This window comes from Macaca nemestrina, chromosome 10 (genome assembly GCF_043159975.1).
Source record: "Macaca nemestrina isolate mMacNem1 chromosome 10, mMacNem.hap1, whole genome shotgun sequence".
Classification (NCBI taxonomy): Eukaryota; Metazoa; Chordata; class Mammalia; order Primates; family Cercopithecidae; genus Macaca; species Macaca nemestrina.
In genome coordinates this window covers 34,423,190-34,447,525 of record NC_092134.1, presented here as the reverse complement: position 1 = coordinate 34,447,525, position 24,336 = coordinate 34,423,190, and the positions used below count along the sequence as shown (strand labels likewise).

The 24,336-nt window shown below is 41.9% G+C and overlaps 2 protein-coding genes across 5 annotated transcripts in view; one reads left to right on the top strand and one right to left on the bottom strand.

The window, feature by feature from the left end:
* Nucleotides 1–10,524, top strand: part of LOC105463369 (apoptotic peptidase activating factor 1) — a 90,612-nt gene extending 80,088 nt beyond the window's left edge. The window contains exons 25-27 of one of the 2 annotated variants that reach the window (XM_011710429.3): nucleotides 261–386; nucleotides 2,333–2,476; nucleotides 7,514–10,524. In XM_011710429.3, the coding sequence (XP_011708731.2) occupies nucleotides 261–386; nucleotides 2,333–2,476; nucleotides 7,514–7,660 (417 nt within the window). In that variant the 3' untranslated portion in view covers nucleotides 7,661–10,524. The remainder of the gene's footprint in view (nucleotides 1–260; nucleotides 387–2,332; nucleotides 2,477–7,513) is intronic. The other variant, XM_071072442.1, reaches the window with a different exon arrangement.
* Nucleotides 7,476–24,336, bottom strand: part of LOC105463367 (ankyrin repeat and sterile alpha motif domain containing 1B) — a 1,291,052-nt gene continuing 1,274,191 nt past the window's right edge. For all 3 annotated transcript variants that reach the window (XM_071072455.1, XM_071072454.1, XM_024787209.2), the window contains one exon: nucleotides 7,476–10,727. In XM_071072455.1, the coding sequence (XP_070928556.1) occupies nucleotides 10,653–10,727 (75 nt within the window). In that variant the 3' untranslated portion in view covers nucleotides 7,476–10,652. The remainder of the gene's footprint in view (nucleotides 10,728–24,336) is intronic.

Here is a 24,336-nt window from a genome sequence, read left to right as displayed (position 1 = left end):
GTTCTTCCATGTAGGTCTAAACTAAGGAAGGAGTGACATTGATCCTTGAGCTGAATTTAACTTGAGTAATTAAAGGGAATCTCAGAAAAATTAACAAGATTGCATGCTGGAACTTGGGCATCTCATGAAAGTTTATGAATTGCCAAATATTAGAATGTCCATGTGATTGAATTTATGGCTGAATAGCACTCAAGGCAGGGTTTGCAGATGCTTATTTTGAGTGTATGTACCATTGCTAAACAATCCTAATTGCCTTCCAGATCTGGAGTTTTGATCTCCTTTTGCCACTTCATGAATTGAGGGGCCACAACGGCTGTGTGCGCTGCTCTGCCTTCTCTGTGGACAGTACCCTGCTGGCAACGGGAGATGACAATGGAGAAATCAGGGTAGGGTGTTTGCTGACATGAGAGGACTGCTCCTCTTGTAGCTTGGGCTAGCACTCTTCACAGTGGGGACCTTTGTTCATGGGCCAGGGAAGCATAGTCCTGAAGTTCTGGTTGGATGAGGCATTCTTTTTATTTCTTGTGCACATTGTATTCACAGCTGCACTCCACTGCAGAAACGGATTCATTTTAGAGTTAGAGTGAAGCATTCCCTGTATATGTGAGGAGGCAAGTGCTCTAGTCATTTGCAGTTCATTCTCTGCCATTAGCTTGAGAATGATTCATCTTAATTCTTGGACTTGAACCAAAGGTTGTTTTTGGTAGCAGAATTTGAGGAAAATAATTTTGTAAATTATGGTCTGGATTATAAATGAATTGCAAATCCTGCTGTTTTCTGGAAAGAAAAGATCTCTTTAGCACTATACCCATTTGATAGCCATTTACAGTGTGGTTTGTTGCAGTCCTCTGTGGACTGCCTGCCTGTTAAATCGTGCAGAGGTTCACATTTCTGTCATTGGGGGGCAGCGAAGGGCTCCTTATTGAGTCAGAGGCTGCATGATAGGCCAGTTTTTATTGCTCTGCAGTGCTTAAGATATACATACAAACCATGCCAGTTTTATTTAGAAAACAGTCTATTTTTTTTAGATATAGTTTTGACTTTTAGAAAACAATCTTTTTACGAGGCATAGAATGTTGTTCTGTGTCTGTGGAAATATAGTACCATATGGAAAGTATTGCATGCTGAAAGCTTAGAAATTATGGAAAAGGAGTCAATTGACTTAGTTGTGTCAGAAGAATTGGGGAGCTGATTGAAAAAGTTTGGGCATTGGGATGACTACTTTGGTAACCCGTATATATGAGGAAGGTGGGGTTTTCCCCCCTTTCATTACAAAGGAGGATTTAAAACTCCAGGAATAGGTATATAGTGCAGAAGACTAGAAGAGTATACAGTTTGCAGGAATAGAGGTGTTATCAGATGGGCTTTCTAGGTAAATTAAGATTCTTCTGCTTGAGGACTAAGTAACCAACCTTCTCTCTACCAGTCACATAAATGTGTGTCAGCTGAAGTGGCAGGGCTGCTTTGGAAATGTTCATTTTGCTCTGAGTTCGCATCTTTGGATGAATGTGCTCCTTTACCAGTTATGAGACAGTGTTTCATTTTTCAACCACTGCAGGAAAAAATTGTCTGTCTTAAAATTGTGTTATTTAAAAAATTTTTGTTGGTACATTAAAAAAGTTTTTTTCTCCCTGATTATTCAGAGTATAGGAAAGTTATTGATTTTTTTATGTATGTGTACTATCTTACTGAACTCTTTTTTTTTTTTTGGGTTTTTTTTTTTTTTTGAGACGGAGTCTCGCTCTGTTGCCCAGGCTGGAGTGCAGTGGCCGGATCTCAGCTCACTGCAAGCTCCGCCTCCCGGGTTCACGCCATTCTCCTCCCTCAGCCTCCCGAGTAGCTGGGACTACAGGCGCCTGCCACCTTGCCCGGCTAGGTTTTTGGATTTTTTAGTGAGACGGGGTTTCACCGTGTTAGCCAGGATGGTCTCGATCTCCTGACCTCGTGATCCGCCCATCTCGGCCTCCCAAAGTGCTGGGATTACAGGCTTGAGCCACTGCGCCTGGCCTGAACTCTTTCTAATGAGTTTTTCCATTTGGTTCTCTTGGATTTCCTAGGGAGATATTTGCAAATGATGATTTTATTTTCTCTTACCATTTATGCCTCTGTTTCTTTTTCTTATTCTGATGTACCTTTATTTGAAAAATTGGAGCACTGCTTATATATTAAATGTCACTGGAAATAAATGGCAATATTAGCATCTGTGATAGGATTGTTTATAAAAGTCTAGTAAAATAATTTTAGAATACATATATATGGACATATATATGTTTTAAAACTAGAGAAGCTTCTGGATAACTCTGTTAATGAATTGTGTATCATGTTTATGTAGATATGGAATGTCTCAAACGGTGAGCTTCTTCACTTGTGTGCTCCGCTTTCAGAAGAAGGAGCTGCTACGCATGGAGGCTGGGTGACTGACCTTTGCTTTTCTCCAGATGGCAAAATGCTTATCTCTGCTGGAGGATATATTAAGGTAAGAGTTTCCCAAGAACTGTGAAAGAAAATAATAGCCTATATCATACTTTCCAAGCTATTTTCACTTCCTGTTTCTCAGTTGGGCCTTTTACAACCCAGCAGAGTAAAAAGGCTGCTATTCTGGAGGCTGAGGTGGGAGGATAACTCGAGTCTGTGAGGTCAGGGCTGCTTTGAGCCATGATTACCCCACGGCACTCCACCCTGGGTGACAGAGCGAGACCCTGTCTCAAAAAAAAAAAAAAATCTGGCAGTAAAATGAGTTTGGTAACTAAAAAAAGAACAGAAAAAATATTGAAAACAAAAAAGAACCAGAAAAAAACTTTAAAAAATCATTAAAAGCCAGGCGCGGTGGCTCACGCCTGTAATCCCAGCACTTTGGGAGGCCGAGGCAGGCAGATCACCTGAGGTCAGGAGTTCGAGACCAGCCTGGCCAACATGGCGAAACCCCCTCTCTACTAAAAATACAAAAATTAGCCAGGTGTGGTGGCGCACGCCTGCAGTCCTAGCTACTTGGGAGGCTGAGGCAGGAGAATCACTTGAACCTGGGAAGCAGAGGTTACAGTGAGCCGAGATCATGCCATTGCACTCCAGCCTAGGCAACAAGAGCAAAACTCTGTTTCAATAATTAATTAATTAATTAAAACGGAAAAAAGGAAAAAAAAGGCAGTTACGGTTATCTCCATTTTGTAGTGATGAAACAGATCCACAGGACTACTTTCCTCAGATCTTGGGGAAGCTTCGGTGACAGTATTAGGGATGCCCTCAGTCCAGAGCTGTCATACTGCCCCATACTAAACTTGGGGCATTAGAATGACTAGCAAGTTGGGTGTTTAACTTAGTTCTGTTTTCCATGTCATTCACAATTAACTATGTTGGTTGAAAATCTTTAAAAAAACATATTTTTGAAATTTCTTCAGTAATAATAGCAGCAGTATATTGCTTTATAGTTTACAAAATGCTTCACTTCCCTCATCTTACTAGCCAGCTTTGTGAGGCTTAAATTTCATTCTTAGTTTGCATGTGAGGAAAATGATTTTCTATGGAGGTTATAACTTTCCTAAAGTTATATAATTAGTGCCGGGTGTGGTGATTCACACCTGTAATCTCAGCACTTTGGGAGGCCAAGGCAGGCAGATCACTTGAGGTCAGAAGTTGAAGACCAGCCTGGCCAAAATGGCAAAACTCTGTCTCTGCTAAAAATAGAAAAATTAGCTGGGTTTTGTGGCGGGCATCTGTAGTCCCAGCTACTTGGGAGGCTGAGACATGAGACTCGCTTGAACCCCGGGGGAGTGGAGGTTGCAGTAAGCTAAGATCGCACCACTGTAGTCCAGCGTGGGCAACAGAGCGAGACTGTCTCAAAAGCAAACAAACAAAAATAAAGTTACATAATTCGTAAATAGAAAAGCCAGGACTCAAACCCAGGTCTCTGCCTCTGTTTTCTCTAGCAAATTGGCTTTTTAAAACTTACTAGCGATTGAGGCCACGATTTGAATGTGTTGTGGTGCTTCAAGGTCATATTTTTGGTGTTTTTTTGATACATCTTTTATGTATCCACTCAAAAAGACTGTGTCGAATGTCCAGTGTGTGCTAAGCTACTGCTGTGTGGCACAATGTTTATGGCTTGGTTCTTGCCTTTCAGCAGCTTACAGTCTATGGGGGAAGCAGGTGGTAAACCAATAAAGTGCCTAAAGTTTAGAAGGGGTCTGGGACATGCTTTCATGAACAGGTGGAAGCACAGAGGAGAGGAGTGAACAGACCAACCTCAGAGAGTTAGCAGAGGCTTCACCTAGAGGGGAATGCTTGAAGTGAATCTTTTGAATAGTGGCTTACTTATAAAAGTGGCAGAAGATGATACTCTGTATCAGCGGTCCCCAACCTTTTTGGCACTAGGGACTGGTTTCCTTGGAAGACAGTTTTTCCACAGATGGGGTGGTGGTGGGAAGTCGGGGGCGGGCAGTGGTTTCAGGATTAAACTGTTCCACCTCAGATCATCAGCATTAGATTCTCGTAAGGAGTGTGCAAGCTAGATCCCTCACACGTGCAGTTCACAGTAGGGCTCCTGCTCCTATGAGAAACTAATGCCACCGCTGATCTGTCAGGAGGTGAAGCTTAGGTGGTAATGTTCACTCACCAGCCGCTCACCTCCTGCCCTGCGGATGGATTCCTAGAAGGCCACAGACCAGTATCGGTCCATGGCCCGGGGACTGGGGACTCCTCTATATTGGGCTGATCACTTGGACATTCTGGAAGCTTTTTCATTTAAAATTGATTCCTAATAAGATCTTATGATACTGTTATTTCTTACTGAAAACATTTAAGTGTAGGAGATGATTCTCATTAATAGTCTAAGGCAGGATAACTGTTTGGAAATATTTGAATGACTGGTGTTTGGTTACATGAGACCCACACGGCTACAATTTTACCACCATAAGAATCTAGCTTATAAAAAAGATAAATTAGAGGACAGTTTAGCTTTATGGAAGGTTATACTAAGGGGTACAAAAATACAGATAAACAAAGGGAGTAATTTCTAGTATTTGATAGTACAGTAGGGAAATTATAGTTAACAATGTATTATTTCAAAATAGCGAGAATTATTATAATGTTCCCAACACAAAGAAAAGATAAATGTTTAAGGTGATGGATATCCCAATTATCCTAATTTGATCATTACACATTGTATCACATGTACCCCTAAAATATGTACAGCTATTATATATCAATAAAATTTTTTTAAAAAAGAAAGGATGTGTATTATCCCTTAACAAAGTTTCATTGAAAACACAATTCTGTTTACAAAATGTTGCATTAACCTACATCTTTATTCAGTTATTAGGAGATCCTGAGAAATGACCACCAATTGTTCTTCTTCAGTGTAAAGATAAACTGGAACTCAGTCTGCTCTGGGGATAATGCTTAGAAGAGAGTCATTGCTGTCTGTGTTGGAAGCTGGGGAGACTTTGGCTATATTAGCTGCTGAAAAATTTAACTGCTCAGCTTTGACACCAAGTTTCTAGAGACCACATCATTTGATTCTCTGACTTCCACAGAATGCCATTACATAATTGAGAGTCTGGCTTATAAGATGTTAAAAAGATCAGTGATCATATTTTCAGAATTCTTGGGGAACCTTGAAATAAAGCAGCAGAATAGGTTTACATACTATAGATGTTATGTCTTAAGGGTGAAAGAACTTCTAGCCTATATATTTAGTTTGCATATTTAAATGACAATCAGGCTGCCTTTGCTTTCTGGTTTGATTACTAGCTTATTCAACTGATTATGATATAACCCAGCCTGCATCTACCCAGCATGATAATGAGACTATCCAAAAGCACAGAGCAAATTAAAAGTAAAAAGGAACAGCTGCTGTAGTGTCCAAGAAAATAGGCCTTTTGAGCCTGTTTACTTTAGAATCCAAGCTGTATAAATTGAATGCCAGTAAGATAAAGAAGGTATCCAGAAGCTAAAAAGTTCTTAACTTCCAAATTATTCCTAAGTGAAAAAATAATTTAGTTGTTTGCCTGCATTATGCCACAGAGTACATACTGAGTGACAAGAAATTCACAATAGTTCTTGCACAGGAAGGGAAAGCTGATCTGAAGTATGGAATGCATAGTGATAAATGGTGGTGTGCCATGACTTGGTGGCAGCAGAGTGTAATGGTTGGGAGAGTGGGCTTTGGCCTTGAGATAGGCTGCCTGAGTTCAAAGCCTGGCTCTGCCACTCATTAGCTTTGTGACCTTGCACAAGATTGTTTAACTTCTGTGCCTTGATTTTCTTATCTGTAAAATTGCTGTAATGATAATGCCTAACTCATTTCAGAGATTTCCCGTATACCTCTTTCCCCCACAAATACATAGCCTCTCCCATTATGAACATCCCCCCTCCAGATATGTGCATTTGTTAGAATTGATGGATCCACATTGACACATCATTACCACCCAAAGTCCACAGTCAGGATTTGCTCTTGGTGGTGTACATTTTTTGGGTAGTTGAACTAAGTGATCACTGAGGGCCTTAGTGACTGAAAACAAATGAATCTCAGGTTGGTGGAATGTGCTTGATTACATTGTTATTTTACAAAGCAAACTTGTGAGTTCTGGAAAATCCCAAGTTAGTGCATGCTGCTTCAGTGAGGTTTACCAAAGTCCATTGGCTATACTTTTAGCAGTTACTATTACTAATAGTGAACATGCATACTTGACCCACTCACATGGGAAAGACAGAATGCTAGGTACTGCCATAGGCACAAAGGTGGGTGAGACTATTATTGTGTTCATAATACTCAGGATCATGGTGAGCTTGAAGCCTTTTCAGAAGAAGTTTACGTGTATTGTCTTTTGCCCCCATTTTAGCTGTGACATTGATGGGTAAACTTTATGATTCCAATTTTTAAATGAATATAAATATTATTAGCAAATTCAGTGATTGGGAAGGAAAGGAAGGACTTGGCTAGAGCCCTTGCTATGTTTGAGATGTTCAATGTTTGCTTAGTAAATAAATAATGTAGATTATTTTATAAAGAAACTTGGTCAAGGGCTTTTGCATCACACCTGGGGAAAGGGAAGATTCAGTGGAGAGAACATTGTTTCCTGTAGCCCATATTATGAATAGTTTGGGTCTCTGTCAGCATACCAGTCTGTGTCTGCAAAGGGGCATTTGAGTGAAGAGAGGGGCAATCTTCTGCCCATTCTCCCGAGAAGGACATGCAGACAAGAGAGTTGAGTCTGGCCACTGCCGTAATGGATTCTGTAGCTTCCTGTCTGCAGCTCTCAAGCAGGCTGTGTGTTTCTCCAGCATGACTCACAGTTGGAGTTAGGTGTAGGTGGAGCAGTGAGGCCATCACTAGTGTTCATCAGGAAAAGGCTGACCTGGTTGAACAGTATATTTAGCATTAAACCCAAGACATTTTCCTCCTGTTTGCTTTGAGTTTGGTTGCGGGGAGGACATAGGGCAGAGGATCTGCTGGCGCTATGAATTGTCACACAGTGTAATTATCAATCTAATGAGAATTTTATTTTTCTCTGAACAGTGGTGGAACGTTGTCACTGGGGAATCCTCACAGACCTTCTACACAAATGGAACCAATCTTAAGAAAATACATGTGTCCCCTGACTTCAAAACATATGTGACTGTGGATAATCTTGGTATTTTATATATTTTACAGACTTTAGAATAAAATAGTTAAGCATTAATGTAGTTGAACTTTTAAAAATTTTGAATTGGAAAAAAATTCTAATGAAACTCTGATATCAACTTTTTATAAAGCTCTGAATTGTTTTGCAGTATTGCATTCATTACAAAAGTGTTTGTGGTTGGATGAATAATATTAATGTAGCTTTTTCCCAAATGAACATACCTTTAATCTTGTTTTTCATGATCATCATTAACAGTTTGTCCTTAAGATGCAAATGAAAATGTGAATACATACCTTGTTGTACTGTTGGTAATTCTGTCTTGATGCATTCAAAATGGTTGCCATAATTAATGAGAAGAATTTGGAGGAAATTTGTATTTTAATACTGTCTGTATTTATTACTGTTATGCAGGCTGTGCCTCAGGGTAGTAGTGGTCTGCTTTTTGAACCACACTTACCCCAAGGGGATATTGTTCTCCCAAATACAATCTTAAGAGATTTTTTGCACTCTTTAATAAATTTGCTGTAAAAATATTGTGTCTGTGTGCATAGTCTGCGGCATTTCCTTTAATAGACTCAATAACTGAGTCTTGGATTTAGCAGGCCCCATTTTTTTTTTTTTGGGAGACTGGGTCTCGCTCTGTTGCCAGGCTGGAGTGAGGTGGCACGATCTCAGCTCACTGCAATCGCTACCTCCTGGGTTCAGCGATTCTCCTGCCTCAGCCTCCCGAGTAGCTGGTACTACAGGTGTGTGCCACCATGCCTGGCTAATTTTTGTATTTTTAGTAGAGACGGGATTTCACCATGTTGGCCAGGATGGTCTCGATCTCTGGACCTCATCATCTGCCTGCCTTGGCCTCCCAAAGTGCTGAGATTACAGGCGTGAGCCACCGTGCCTGGCCAGGCTCCTTCTCTTTTAATGGAGACAGGGTCTTGCGCTATCACCCAGGCTGGAGTGCAGTGGCATAATCATACCTCATTGCAGCCTCAAACTCCTGGATTCAGACAATCCTCCTGCCTCGGCCTCCCAAGTAGCTGAGACTACAGGCACGAGCCACCACACCCAGTTAATTTTAAAATTTTCTTGTAGAGACAGTGTCTCCCTATTTTGCCTAGGCTGGTCTTGAACTCTTGGCCTCAAGTAATCCTCCTGCCTCAGCCTCCCAAATTGTTGGGATTATAGATGTGAGCCACTGGTCTGGCCTTCAGCAGTTCTTTTTGTGAAGTAAAACTTGTATGTTGGAAAGAGTAGATTTTATTGGTCTACCCTTTTCTCACTGTAGCTGCTGGCAGCCCTGTGCCATATCTGGACTCTAGTTGTCAGTATTTGAGTTGGACACTATTCCTGCTCCCTCTGGTTTCTTACATATCAAACTTATTACTTGAATGAACCTGATCTTTCCTAATCCTCACTTTTTTCTTTTTTAAAAAGCAGTTTCTCCACTGCTAAATGTTAGTCATTGAGTTGGGGCCAATTTTAATCATAAGTCTTAATAAGATTTTTCTAAGATATGTGAAATAGTAAAACAATTTTCATCTAATTCCATTTACTTTTAAATGAATGGCATTGTGAATGCCATTCTTTTAGTGAATTTCAGGAGAGTTCTCTGGTTTTCTGCGTAGTTCCAGAAGAGTCACTGTAACTCTAGAAGATTAACCTTCCAAACAACCTATTTTCCTTTCCCTTTTCTCTCTTCTTCCTTTCCTTCCTTCTTTCCTTTCTCTTCTTTTATTTCCAGGGTTAATCAGGAAAAATTGCTTTTGACAGGGGAAAAAACTCAGTAACTTGCTATTTTTGACCTCCTGATCAGAAACTTTAGTTGAAGCTTAAATCTAAAGAAACATTTTCTCTGAAATATATTATTAAGGGCAATGGAGATAAATTAATAGTCGACGTGGTTCCCAGAAAAAATAATCAAAATTCAAAGATTTTTTTTTGTTTCTGTAACTGGAACTAAAATGATTACTAGTGTCAATAGCAGATAACTTGTTTTTATTTTTGGTGCATATTAGTATAACTGTGGGGTATGTCGGGGAGAGGGTAAGGGAATAGATCACTCAGATGTATTTTAGATAAGCTATTTAGCCTTTGATGGAACCATAAATACAGTGAATGCAACCTTTTGCATTGTTAAGGAGGCTTTTGTTTTTAAGTGGTGGATCGAGGAGCTAGTTTACAGGCTTACTGTGATTTAAGCAAATATGAAAAGTGAAACCTTAATTTTATCAAAAGGAGTTTCTGTAAATGGTATGTCTCCTTAGAATACGCAAATCATAATTTTATTTGTACACACTGTTTTGGGGCTCATCTCACATATAGCTCAGAGCATAAAGTATTACCTTTTGGAATTAAAAGCCACTGACTGTTAAAGTATAACAACACACATCAATTTTTTAAAAAGCCTTGAATGGCCTTTGTCTTAAAAAGAAATGAAGAGCCGGGTGCGGTAGCACGTGCCTGTAATCCCAGCTCCTTGGGAGGCTAAGACAGGAGGATTCCTTGAGCCCTGGAGTTGGAGTCCAGCCTGGGTGACATAGCAAGACCCTGTCTTAAAAGAAAAATGGGAAGAAAGACAAGGTAACATGAAGAAAGAAGAGACACCTAATATGATGGAGCTGCAAATTTCATGGCAGTTCATGCAGTTAGTCAAGAGGAGGATTTTGTTTTGTAGTTTGCAGATGAGCATTTTTAAAGCATTTTCCCTTGCTGTATTTGTTTTGTATTAGAAATTACATTGGACTTTGTATATATAAAATTTTTTTTACATTATATGTCTCTTGTATGTTTTGAAACTCTCTTGTATTTATGATATAGCTTATATGATTTTTTTTGCCTTGGTATACATTTTAAAATATGAATTTAAAAAATTTTTGTAAAAATAAAATTCACAAAATTGTTTTGAAAACATTTTTGGACTGTTTCGTTCTTTGCTTGTCATTTATCTGTTGATTAGACCACTAAAGTCAAAGATTCAAGCTGAATCCATCAACCTTTCTATCTAGGCTTTATCAGCTATATGTAAATTCAATTCTATCAAAATTTTCTGAGTGCCTCCTCATTGTGTCTCTCTGATGGTTCCTGCCCGGTGTGGCTGGCATGAAGAAGATCCTGTAAAAAAGAGAATTCATTTATTTATTGACTTAGTTTGTTCATGCATTGGTTTAATAAATATTGAGATGTACCATGTGCCTGGCATTGTTGTAGGTATTGGGAATACAGGAGTGAGCAAAACAGAATTCTTGCTCTACAGCAGTTAAGGGCCAGGGAGAGACAGAAAAAGTAAATAAGTAAAATCTATAGTGAGTTCGGTGGTATGTACAAGCGGAGGGGAAGGGGTTACAGTTTTAGATGGACTGGCTCTTTCAGAAGCTGACACTTGTACAGACCTGAAAGATGTGAGGAAGTGAGCTATGCATCTGTCGGGAAACCATTCTGAAGGGTACAGCAGGTGCAGACTCCATGGGTTGGTGTATTCTGGGAGCAGCCAGGTGGCCCATGTGGCTGGAGAAGGGCGAGTGTGGGGAGTCTAACAGGAGAGGTGGGCAGAAAGGAATTGGGGTAGCACCAGAGGCAGCCTCTTAGGCCACAGTAAGGACTTCACTTTTGACTCGGAGCCAGTGTAGGAGGTTTGAGCAGTGGAGTGATATGATTTAAGCTTTAATGAATCATCCAGGCAGTGGGAATCAATTGAAAGGGGAACCAGTGAGAAGCTTTTGTAATCATCCGGACAAAATGAAGGTGGGCCAGACTAGGGTGGCAGCAGCAGAGCTTGTGACAAGTTGGATTCTGGACATATTTTGAAGATAAGAGTTAATAGGATTTGCTGATGGATTGGATAAAGGTTGTGAGAGAGACAAGAAAAGAATGATGCAAGGTTTTAGCCTGAGCAACTGGAAGAAGAGAGTTGCTGTCAGCTGAGATGAAGAAGACAATGAAAGCAGCTTTGCGGACACAGTAAGTTTGAGATGCCCGTTAGACATCCAGGTGGGGATGCTGAGTAGGCGGGATGCAAGGCTCTGGAGTTCATGGGAAAGCGCCACGCTGGAGGTAGAAATCTGAGAGTCATCAGTGAATTGATGATATTTAAAATCAGAGGACTAGATGAAATCAGCAGTGAAGTGGGTGTAGATAGAAGACAGGGGGCCCCGAGACTGAGTCCAGGGCAGTCTGGAGATCAGTGGGATGAGGGATAAGCCCAGGAGAGTGAAAAGGACCAGCAGAGAGACTAAGACTTGCAAATTAGTGTGGTAAGTACAGTGAATGCAGCAGGCATGGACCCCTTAACTTAGTGTCTTCTTGGCTGGAGTCCTTGAGCAGGCTGCTTATACACCCACCTATCTGTCCTGTACGCCTTGAGTGTCTATGTGCCACACACTGTTTTAAGCAGCAGAGGAAGCAATAAATAAATACATTTTAGTTGTTGAGAGATCATGGGGACAACAGATGATAAGAAAACAGGACAGTATCAGCAGTCGTCTTATCTGAAAAATGAGGATCCGTTTCTCCCTCTGGATTGTTGTAGGATTTAATGAGATAAAGCTTGTGAAGCACTTATCTCATTGCCTGCACTAAGACAGTGCTCAGGGGACATTCTGCAATGCCATTTGAGCCCCCTCCTCTTTGCCTGGCAACAGCCCCAGCTGCCATCTCTGCCTCCACTTGTGCCCCTCTGCATGATCTTTCTAGAGCACTCATCTGAGTCACATTAAACTTCTCTGTTTAAACTTTGTGTTTACACTTCTGTTTAAACCCTGGACCTGCTCCGAGTTCTCTTCTGTAGCTTTGTGTATGCTGTTTTCTCTATGCTGTCCTCTCACCAATTTTCTTTTTCCCCTAACTCCCTATGTTTCACAAATTCTTTGAGATGACCCTCAAGGGCTGAAGGGCTGCCCTGCCCTCTCCTAGCATTCTCTTTTCTCTGTCATGGCTTTTCTTATTTTGGAATTGCTTGCTTATTGAGGTCCCCAGTAAATCATAAGCTCCTTGAAAGCCAGGACTGTACAGTCTAACATGAGCCTCGCATTGCAATAAGGGCCTCAGTAAACACTTGTTGGATGACTGGAATTCATCTCCAGAGTTCCATGGGATGAATCTGCCCACGTGTTCATGACACAGTCTACGTTCTCCCCTTCCATGAGGATATCATGAGACTGTCAAATGCAGTTGTAGCATATCACCAGCATTTTATCTTGCCGTTTTAGTTTGGCCTTTTTCTGTGAAACATCATTAGGGGAAAGTAAAACTTTACTTGGATAAAAGAGGTTTGCTACCAAATTATATAAAATGAATAAACATATCCCTGGAGTGTTTAAGTCAGCAAGTATGGCCATCTATTATTCCACAAACGCTTTATATTATAATTTACTCACTGACCTTTAGCGAAGGAGAAAATGATTTTCTAATAATTCTTAGTCTCTGAAGATTGTCACTGGAATACATTCCTTGCTCATAACCACTCCCCTTAGGACCATGGATATCCTATACAGTTACTAAAACGCCTGAATTAGAAAATCTGCTGCTCTTGGGCTATGAGTTTAACTACAGAACTACTGTATATGCTCACATGAGAGGGGCAGAAGAAGGGGGTCGGTCGCATTTGAGACGCAGCAGAGACCAGGCCTTTGAAGTCATCTGGCACCAAGAAGGACTTGCTCCTGAGTCAAGTGATGTGAGAAAACCAGAACTTGGGAAATTCTCATTTCAATTAAGATTCAGGAAAACAAGTCGCTGGTGTTCACTGTAAATTCATTTATGAGGTCAGTCCCTCAGGACTGGGAATGCTCCTTATCACAGAGAAATGAATAGAAAAATCTGCCTCTGTAATTTCCATCACCCAGGGCTGGAATATGTAACTAGAGAGGGTGGTTGAGGCCTGAGATTGGGCCTGAGTTTGGGTCTGGGGGTTCAGAGCAACTGATCAAACTGGAAAATACTGAGCACGTGAGTGGAGACTCCTGCTCAGTACCGAGGTGGCTGTTCTGAGGAGCGGGAGCACACGTTCACATTCAATCAAATGTTTATCACTGCCCAACTCTCATTTATCTTCACAGGAGTTGAGTGGATCTGCAGACTGCAGCTTCAGTTTTTAGAGGAAGAACTAAACCCCAGCAGCTAATTGGTGACAAAGCCAGGGCTAGAATCCAAATCTGCCATTCTTTATAGACAGGCCAAGACTCTTAGGCTTGTAAGTCGCCTGTCAGTTACAACTGGAAGTAGAATACTCCTAGGTTTAGCGGCAGATGACATCAGCCTAGGGGTCATAAGGCTTGGTTTCACTAGCTAGGGAAGGTCATCCATTAGCTTATGTGATGGTTTTGGAGACGTTCTTATATTCACCTTCAATTAGCAGTGGGCCCTTCACTAAGCCCTTCACCTTGGGCTTATTGCCCTACTCTCTGTCAATTAACCTCTGGAGACACACCAAGTCTTTTAGAAGGAAGGAAGGAAGGGAGCTACTATTTTTTAAGGGCCTTTTTTGTGCCAAGCCCACAGGCTGGGCACTTTCCATACATTATTTAACTGAATCATAACAGTGCTGCAAGGTGTTATCTCTCTTTCACAGGTGGGGAAACAGATGCAGAGAGGTTAGGTTTCCAGGGCCCCACAGCAAAGTGGTGGAGCTGGGTTCTGGTCCACGGCCTTCTGTCTCCACTGGGTAACACTCCCTGTACCTTCTCATTGAAGCCCCTGGGCTGGAGGGTCCAAGAGCATCACTTCAGTTCTGCATTTCATTCATTACCCACTTGCATCAGGACAGATACATCGCTACTAAGCTCTCAGAGAAGACACCAGATGCTGCCTGCTCCCGAGGAGCTTCCACTTTTGGTAGTCGGATTAACTTGTATCTGTGCCTGTAGAGATTGCTCTTTGGAAAAAGCAGCAGGAACATTCTGATAGAAGGCAATGGACAGGAGAGGTGGGTTGGAATGAATTGGATTTGCCAGCACCTGGCCGCTGCCCAACCTGCTCTCAATTCTCGGATGATTCAGGCATTGAGCAGGGAAGGTAGCAGAGCTACTGTTGCCTTCCCTTTGGAGAAGCCTGTTTCTACTTTGAAACTCTTAAGGGATTCATTTCAAATTAGTGGCAGGCCTGGGTTAGTGGATCTATGTGCTTTCTTCTGCCATCTTGATTTCATCTCCCCCCTTCTCCTTTTCCTTTCATTTGAAAAGATGCAGCCCCTTAGAGCCTCACTTTCCTGATTTGTCAAATAGGGAGCCTAATGTACAAGGCTTTTGTGGGGCTTAGAAAAATATGTCAAGAATCTGACACGGATCTCAATAAACAGCATAATAATTATCTTTTGTCCCAGTTACAAACCCCCATTCCTGTACTGCCCAAATCTCCATGATTTACAAATTAGAACCCTGCTGCTTCTGCTCCATGGCAGACACCTTGCTCCAGGCACCCTCCTCTACCACCTCCTTCTCCTTATGGCCATTGGCTTTTAGGAGACAGACACTGCTTAGCGGGAAAGCTGTCACCTGCTTTCTTCTGAACTATCCCAAACTTGATTCTCTTTGGGCAATGCATACACCCATCAAGTGGTAAGGAGGACTGGGAACGAGGGGAGAAAAGACCCTGGGCTTGTTGCTGGCGCCAGTAGGTTGGGAGTGTGGTGGTATATGTGTGGCTTTGGCTGTCAAGTGGATCTAAGTTCAACCCTAACTACACTAACTTTCCAGCTGTGTGACTTCAGCAAATGGGTTCATCTCCTCAAGGATTCACTTCCTAGGGAGCCTTTAAATTTCCCCGGGTGATTCCAGTGTGCAGCGGAGGTTGAGAGCCAGTGCCCTCTACTCTCACCCCTGATGCCCAACCAAGTCATTGCCAGTCTCCTCCTTTAGCATCGCCCATGGTGCTGCGATGTCTGCTGATGCAGCATGCCCCTTTGTGCCTGCTCTGCCCATAACATTCTCGGGAGCTTGCTGGGCAGCACAGATGTTTGGTGTGCATATTAACACAGCTGTGGGGATCTTTCCTGCTCAGGTTTGGTGGCTAATTTATACAGCAATTCTGTCAGGATTATCATCAATCCCTCTTACAGGCACTGCTTTCTCTGTTCAAATGTCTCACCTGTGTGTGCTTGTGTTTGCCTTTTAGCTATTATTGTGATGATTCCCACTGTAGTAGACACTGCCAGTGACCACTACAATATCCAATCTCCTCCTTTTCCTCACTAACAACCCCTGCATTGTTGGGGGCTGCAGTGTGCTCAGCTAAAACTAACGATTGCAGTCACATTTTCCATCCTCCTATGCAGGGGTAGCCAATGAGCTGTACGCAGAAGTTGTGGGGTGGAGCTTCCAGGAAAGCTCTTAAAAGTTTGCCTTATTCAGCTAGACAATGCTTCCATCCTATGGTCCTTACCATCTTTTCTAATGCCTGGAATATGTGTGTGCTGGAGGATGCTCCAGCAGCCATTTTGTGACAATGAGGCATTCTTGAGGCTAAAAGCCACTTCCAAAGGATGGCAGAGTAGAAATACAGAAGGATCTTGAGATTTCAATGATATTATAAAGCTACAATTCCAGCTCTGTACTGCCTATCTCTGAAGTTCATGTTACATGAGGGAAAATTCAACCCCTACCTCGTTTAAGAGATTGTTATTGCTGGTCTTTGCTACTAGTCCTTTAGTTCAATTCCTAACTGATACTCCCCAAAACAAACCTAGTGAATAACAGCAATTCAACAAATGTCACCGACCCCTGAATCTCTGCCTCCTCTACCCACTCACCCCAGCCACAAACACTCTGTTTTCCTGATGAGTAACTGGGTATCTAGCTGTGAGGTTGCTGAAGCTTCGTGGAATCTCAGAAAGTCATAAAGCTACTAAACGAGTTCACAAACAAGTGATGCATAGACCACACCCAGCCCACAGATGAGTTCTGTGTGGCTCACACTTATTTTTTAAAACAGAGTTTGCTGCCAACGCTTCAAAACCCAATGATTTTGCACAAAATCCAGATTTATTAGAAAATCTGTGGACCTTTCTGCCTGGCAACAACCATCTGCAACTGGGCAGCGGTTGCCCCTGAGATGAGTCACAGTTCCCACCCCACTCACTCATGTCACCTATATGGCTTGGAAGGCATGTGAGTTTGCAACCTGCTCAAAGCCACACCCCAGAAACGGCCTGCTAAAATGGGATTCCAGAATCCACTTGCACCTTTCGTCTTTCTCAGTCTCCCCTGACTCAACACAGCACACTGGCATTGTTTTTTTTTCCTCTCAGAAAACTGAGCATGCACTTTTGAGAATCAGAGAGAAATCCGCCTCTCAAATGTCAGAAAACAGCTGATGCTGCCTCTTACTTGGGGGCCTCTTGACTTCCCATGTGTCTTACTGCCACTTGAGAGGGAGGGCTGCAGGCAGGCAGGCTCCCTGGGGAGCAGCTGTTGGGATGCTTGATTGAGGCACTGCGACATCCAGAGGACAATTAAATTGGGTATTGAATATGAATTGCTTTGCATGGTTTTTATTACCACATCGTGAGCTGACTTTGGTTGTAAAATCAGACTCCCATCTCTTGCTCTTACTGTGGTGATGAGACAGAACTTCAAGATGTCCTAAATAGCAGGGCTTGGAACATGTCCATTAGCTCGTCTGTACTCTGATACCTGCATTCCTCCACTGTCTGAACCAAGTTAGGAGCCCTGATTAAACCTCCGTGGCTGCAGTCGCCACCTTCCGCCGGGTGACCCCATTGGAGATGGCAAATGAAGGATCTCTTATTTCAGCCTGATGTGTAAGTCTTCACATCACTGGTCATTAACTACTCTTGGAAAATTAAATGCCCATGCAGCTTTTTTTCCCCCCCCCAAATATAGGTCTCTGAGGTTTTGGAGAGAAAAACAACTGTTTTAATAATAATTTGTAGCTATGATTTTTGATGAGTTGCACACTGAGTGCAATATGTTGGCTGTAGAATGATCACCTTTGCAGAAGCAACTCTAAGGAAACTGACGCCATGCTAAGCACAGAGTGAGTTCTCAATAAGTAGACTGACTTGAGCTGAAGACAGAAACAGTTAAGTAGAGGTGGCATTCCCCTGGTTGGCACCAAGATCTCAGGATTATTTCAACCACAAAAATAAGTTCCAGCTCCTAGCTACTAACGGAGTCACAATATGCAGCATGGTGACGGTCAAAAGGTCTGAGCAAGTTCAAAGCACCGTCTCTGCTTGCTTTGGAACTGGTTTCTGTGGGAAGCAGGACTCTGTTGGTGGGGCAGGCAGATGCTTGTGTCCATTTGCCTAGAGGCACGGACAGCAGTAAATGTGGGGCTGCCTGGCTGACTGTTGGGGAGAAAGGACTGGAGCATGGAGTGGCTCAGCAGGGCCTTGCTGCATGTAGGCTCTGCGCTGGCTGTGTTGGCTAGTCGCCCAACTTTATTTCAAAAAATGTTTCGAACCTTCAGATCGACTAGCCTATCTAAAAAGAGAACTTAGAAATTTATTTATTTATTTTTTTAAGTCTTCTTCCTACAGATTTCCTGAAAACGGCCATTATATTCTAATTCTCTTGAGGCTAGACCACTTATCAAATTTTCATTTCTTTTCAGAAATAATTAGGAATGATGCTACCTTGAATCCAGGTGTGAATTTTTATTGATTTTTGAGGATTTGGTCACTTGTTCCTTTATCCAAGCCTGTCTTCTGCTCCATCTTATCCAAACCTTGAACCAGCAATATTCCCAAGTATTCCAACTTGAGAAAATCTTGTGTGTCTTGAGAAAAATCATTTCCATGACTTATTAATGAACTAACTAGGAATAATTTTCATAGGGTTCATTCACTCAAATTTGTCATAGAATACAATTTAATAAGAAATAATTAAATGGAATAATTGAATTCAAGTCCTTTTTTGAGTAATGTTTGCATTCAATGACCCCCCCTGCCCATGGTTATTGAAGTTATCAATGTGTCAAATTTCCCCTTGAAGAAAATCAGCTGCAAATCTCTTCGTCAATGCATGGGCCGACTCTCGTCTGCCCCCTGTAGGCCTAGTCCTTCCTTTTTCCTGCCCTGCGCTGGTCTATGGGGCTGCTGTGTGTGTAGGAAAAAATGAGAGGACTGATGACCATGTAGATAATGTTTTTCCAAACATACCATCGATGCTGTGCTAACAGTGATCCAGTTTGGTGATCCTTTCTCTTTTAGAGATGCCTGTCTTGACAATTCCTCCGTACAGTCTGCTTTAATATTTAAAAGAAGGCAGTGGGGACTTAGGGCTGAAATTAAAGTTTCAGAGGCCTGTGTATCTTTCTCAGACTGGTTGAACTTGGAACTATGCAACTTTTCTTAACAATTTTGCCAATTAAAAAAGTCCCTTTAGCTGTAGATGCTGAGAAGTCTGGGCCTTTGGTTCTGCTCCTAAATGGGAGTGGGGAAGGTGCTCACAGAACGATGCCAAGCACCACTGCTGTACAACTTCTGTTTTATTTTTGTGTGCTTTTTTTTATAGGATATAAATAATGACAAAAATTACAAAATTTATAACTGGAAGCCCAAGCTTATTTACACATATGCTTCTGTTTCAGCAAAGCTCCTATTGACTTTGCTCCTATACAATTGCCTCCGGGTACCATATTTTAGTGTTATTTAACTCTCATTTTGCTACATACATATCAACAGTGAATAGGCAAAATATATACAAGGAACTGTTCAGTTCAAGTAATTTAATATTGTATTAAAATTCTTCAACACTGAACTAAAACCATATACATTTGTTAGTTTGAAATAAAATGTAGTTATTCTTCAAAACTCACCAACTGATGAATGTAACTGATCATTAGGTTTAAAATAATATCAGTTAATAAAAAAACATTAAGACAATTCCACAATTTATCAATATCGCTATAATGAACTTCAAAATGATTCACAATGATTGTTAGAACAATATACATTAAAATGTTATTTTTTTCTATAATGATATTGGTACTGTTTATATAATTTGATTCTACATAAATATACATTATGGTATCATACAAATACTCCACAGAGACATTAAAAAATTAAAATACCTTAAAGAAATGTAAGTAAATTTTATTTAATCAAATAGTAAGCAAACTTTTTTTTTGTTTGTCTCAAGAAAAGTTTTATTACTTTGGAATTTCTTCTTTTTTTTGTATTTATTTTTTCTAGAAAAAGAAATTTTTGCAATAGAATTTTATTAACACCTTTCTCAAACAAGGTTTCCATGACAGAAATCTTGACAGCAGGAGCACTAGATTTTTTTTTTTAACATGTTCTTTAAAACACTGTGAAGATTAAAAAAACAATCTTGGCAGGCTGATGGCTGCCTCAGCACTTTCGGGCCTCCTGCTCTAGGGAGCATCACCACTATTTTGCCACCACTGAGCCAGTCCTCTTGGTAGTAGCAGTAGAAATTTAATTATTTGAAATGAAACCAGAAACATCCCTCACAACTAACCTAGTTTTCTTATCAATGCATTAATGAAACATTCTTATAATAAAAATATTTAATACAAGACACATTTTGCTGTGCATAATAAATTCCTCTGTTTTAAATCATTCTTTCCTTTTGAACCAATCATTCAGTTGAAAGGTTTTCTTTCTCTGACATAGTTGATTACATATAAAATCCACAAATATAGAAATCGGGAAACAGAATCTCCTGGCAATCATATCACGGGAGTTGTTTTTGTCCTTTTGCAATAACTGATACTCAATGATAGAATGATTTTACAGATGCTTTGGAGGTGGGAGGGGTAGTGCTGCTCTGATTTCACCCTTAAGACTGCTGACAGTGAAAACATACTTTTAGGCAGTATTAGAGATCCCCGTTACTTTTTTTTTTTTTTTTTTTTTTTTTTTTTAAGAAAAGGTATTATCCCCAAATGAAGCAAAGCAAGTACTGGGGCGGAGTCATCAGAAATACCTTGGGAGGTGGTGGGGAGGGGAGTCGGGAGCATCAGGGAAAACCCATCTCAACTCACGCCTCTCGGGGGTTGCAACCGGAAAGTCTTGCGTTTTCCGTCACTGGTGCAGAAAGAACTTCCCCAGGAATGGCCAGTGGCCTTTCGCCCGTAACAAGGCCGCACGCTCAGAGCAGTCTTCCTCCTGGGCTGGGTGGACGCGGAGGCGCGAAGGAAAGCCTGCTCCGGGACTGCTTGGCGAGCAAGGCACCGCGAGGACAGGAGGACGGTGAGTATCAGAAAATCGTGGTTTCATACTTGGTATTAATGCCCCTCTTGGCTTCTTGGCCCGGCTCCACAATCCACGGTAGATTGGCCAGAGTCTTTTGCTCAGATGGGTCGATCTGCTTTAAAACAGAAAGGCTGATGCCTGTTATACGGTCGCCGCGCGGGTGCGCGCATGCACGCGGACGCCGCTGGCGAACCCACGCGAGGCCCCGCGCCCCAGGCCGGGGGCGGCGATGCTGGTCTAGGCGGCTCGCGGGCTCACTCTTTGGACACCCATTTACCGCATACCGACTCTCTGCAGGGCACCCTGAGGGTGACGGTGAATGAGGCACAGCCCTTGCCCTTGTGAGCACACAGATGGGGAGCAGACAGGCGGATTTCAGTGCTGAGAGGTGAGATACGAGGGGAAGAGAGGGCACCATGTAGGCACACACACCTTGGGAGCCAGGGGGGCTTCATGGAGGAGGTGAATCAGGCCATGCCACTCCCCGGCTCTCACTCTCCAGTGGTTTCCATCAGTCAGTCAGAACAAAACCCGAACTCCTCACCGTGACCTCCAGTACCCCTGCCCACCTGATTTTTCTGCTCCAGCCACATAGCTTCCATGCTCTTCCTGCCCACCAAGCCCATGTCCAGGGCCTCTGCGCTCATCCTCTGCCCTGCCCGAGTTCCCTTCTCCAGACACCTGCATGCCTCATGCTCTAATGCTAGTCAGGTCTCTGCTCAAATGCCACTTCCATTGCCACCTGTATTCCTAGAAGCCTTACCTGTTTACTCCTACAAAAAGCACCCCAACTTTTCTGCTGTCCTCTTCTACCTTATTCTTCACAATATTTATTGCCATTATGCATCATCACATATTTAATTGTTCATCCTCCACTGCCATGCATGCTCATGGAGGCAGGATTTTGTCTATTTTGATCACTGCCATTTTCTCCAAAACGCAGAAAAGCTCCTGGCAACCCCGTAAATAATAGGCACACAATAAATACTTGTTGAGTAAATGGTATCAAAAGAATGAGGTAATATTTAAATGGACAGCTGAAGGACCAGCAAGTATTTGCCTGAAGACAGGAGGAGGAGGCAATTGAAGTAGATGAAACAGCTCATGCAGAAGTCCCAGAATAATCTATACACAGAATAAAACAGAGCCTCATCTTCCACCATATACAGAAATCAACTCAAAATGGATTAAAGAATTAGAGGGAAGACCTGAGACAATGAAAGAACTGGAAGAAAACATTGGGGAAACACTACAGGACATTGGTCTGGGCAAAGATTTTTTGGGTAAAATTGCAAAAGCACAGGCAACAAAAGCAGAAATAGACAAATGGAATTACACCAAGTGAAAAAGCTTCTGCACAGGAGGGCATCAACAAAGTGAAAAGACAACCTACAGAATGGGAGAAAATATTTGCAAAGTATCCATCTGACAAGGGCTTAATAACCAGAATAAATAAGGGACTCAAAAAACTCAATAGCAAAAAACAAACAAACAAAAAAAACCAAAATCAACCCAATCTGATTAAGTAATAGGCAATAGAACTGAACAGGCATTTCTAAAAAGACGACATACAAATGGCCAACAGGTATAGGTAAAAGTGCTCAACATCACTAATCATCAGGGACATGCAAATGACAATCACAATGTGATACCATCTCACCCCCGCTGGAATGGCTACTATCAAAAAGACAAAAATTAATGAATGCCAGTGAGGCTACAGAGAAAGGGAAACACTTCTACACTGTTGGTGGGAATCTAAATTAGTAAAGCCACTATGGAGAATAGCATGGAGGGTCCTCAAAAAACTAACAATAGAGCTACCATATATTCCAGCAATCCCACTACTGGGTATATATACAAAAGAAAAGAAATCAGTATATCAAAGAGATATCTGCACTCCCATGTTTATTGCAGAATTATTCACAGCAGTCAAGACATGGACTCAAACTAAGTGTCCATCAGTGGATGAATGGGTAAAGAAAATGTGGTATATATACACAGTGGAATACTATTCAGCCATAAAAAGAATGAGATCCTGTCATTTGCAGCAACATGAATGAACTGAAGGTCATTATGTTGAGTGAAATAAGCCAGGCACAGAAAGACAAATATTGTATGTTCTCATATGTGGAAGCTATAAAAAGTGGATCTCATGGAGATAGAGTAGAATGGTGGTTACCAGAAGTTGGAAAGTGAAGAAGGGAGAGTAGGGATGAAGAGAGATTAGTTAATAGGTACAAAAACATGGTTAAATAGAAGGAGTAGGTTCTAGTATTTGATAGCGCAGTAGGGTGACTATAGTTAACAATAATTTATTGTATATTTCAAAATAGCTAGAAGAACTGTAATTTCTCAACACAAAAGAAAAATGTTTGAGGAGATGGATATCTCAGTTACTGGTATGATCATTACATATTGTATACATGTGTCAAAATATCACATAGCAATAAAAAACAGTCCCAGAAGTAAGGGAAAATGGTCGTTGAGGGGTTGGGGTCAGTTTGCAGGATAGGGAACAAGAGGGCAGACAACTAAGGGTGAGGAGGTGAGGGGGGCCCAGTCAGGCTGAGCCTTGAGACAAATCCTAAAATGCTTTCTTCCCTGTGCATACAAATACAACAGGCCACTCCGGGGGCGGGGCTGGGCTGTCCGCTCTCAGGAACAGCCCCAGGCTGAGATCTACACCATGGCTGCCTCTTCCTTTGGTGTTTCCAGGTCTGCCTGCCCTGTCCTAGCTGCCTGCTCTGCTCAGAACCTGGGGTTGTGGGAAGGCCTCTCCCATTTCTCTGACACCATGAGCTTTGCAGCTGCCTTCTACCGTGCCTTGACTGTATCTCCATAAGGTTGTGGAGAGGACCTCACGTGTTCTTAGGGATCACTGAATATTTCTTACCAAGAAATGCCCGGGGCTGAGGGAACTAGAATACTAATGCCTGTCGAGGGGGACTGATCTTGAAGCACATATAACATCAGTATTATTCACTTTATATTTTCCTGTTGCCCTTGAAGGCATCTGGATGAATATTCTATGAGCTCTTATGGCACCTAACCCTTTGTGCTCTTCTGGAAGAAGCCTGTGGGGAAGAGGGTAAGGTCAGATAGAGGCACCTGCTGTGAACAGATTTATTTAGCTCACGTAAGAATGAATACAATAGTCTGAGAGATAGTCTCTAAAACATTCTGCAAGTTCCTGGACACTTAACAGCCTAATCAATCTCAAAGATATGCTTATGAAATCCACCCACAAGCCCTCATTTATTCATCCACACATACTCACTGAGTCACCTGCTATGGGCCTGGTCCTGGTGGTGACAAGACAGGTGAGGTCCCTGTGTGCATGAAACTTACGTTTTTGTGGAGGAAGATAGACAATAAACAAGCCATCAGTAAAAAACCCTCAAGTAATAAATGCTACAGAGAATTAAAAGCAGATGACATGCTTGAAGGTGACTGGGTGTCTATGTCAGATTGGGTGGTCAGGAAATCCGCCTCTTCAAGTAGCCGAGACCTGAATGACAAGATGAAGTCAGCCATGCAGAAACTGGG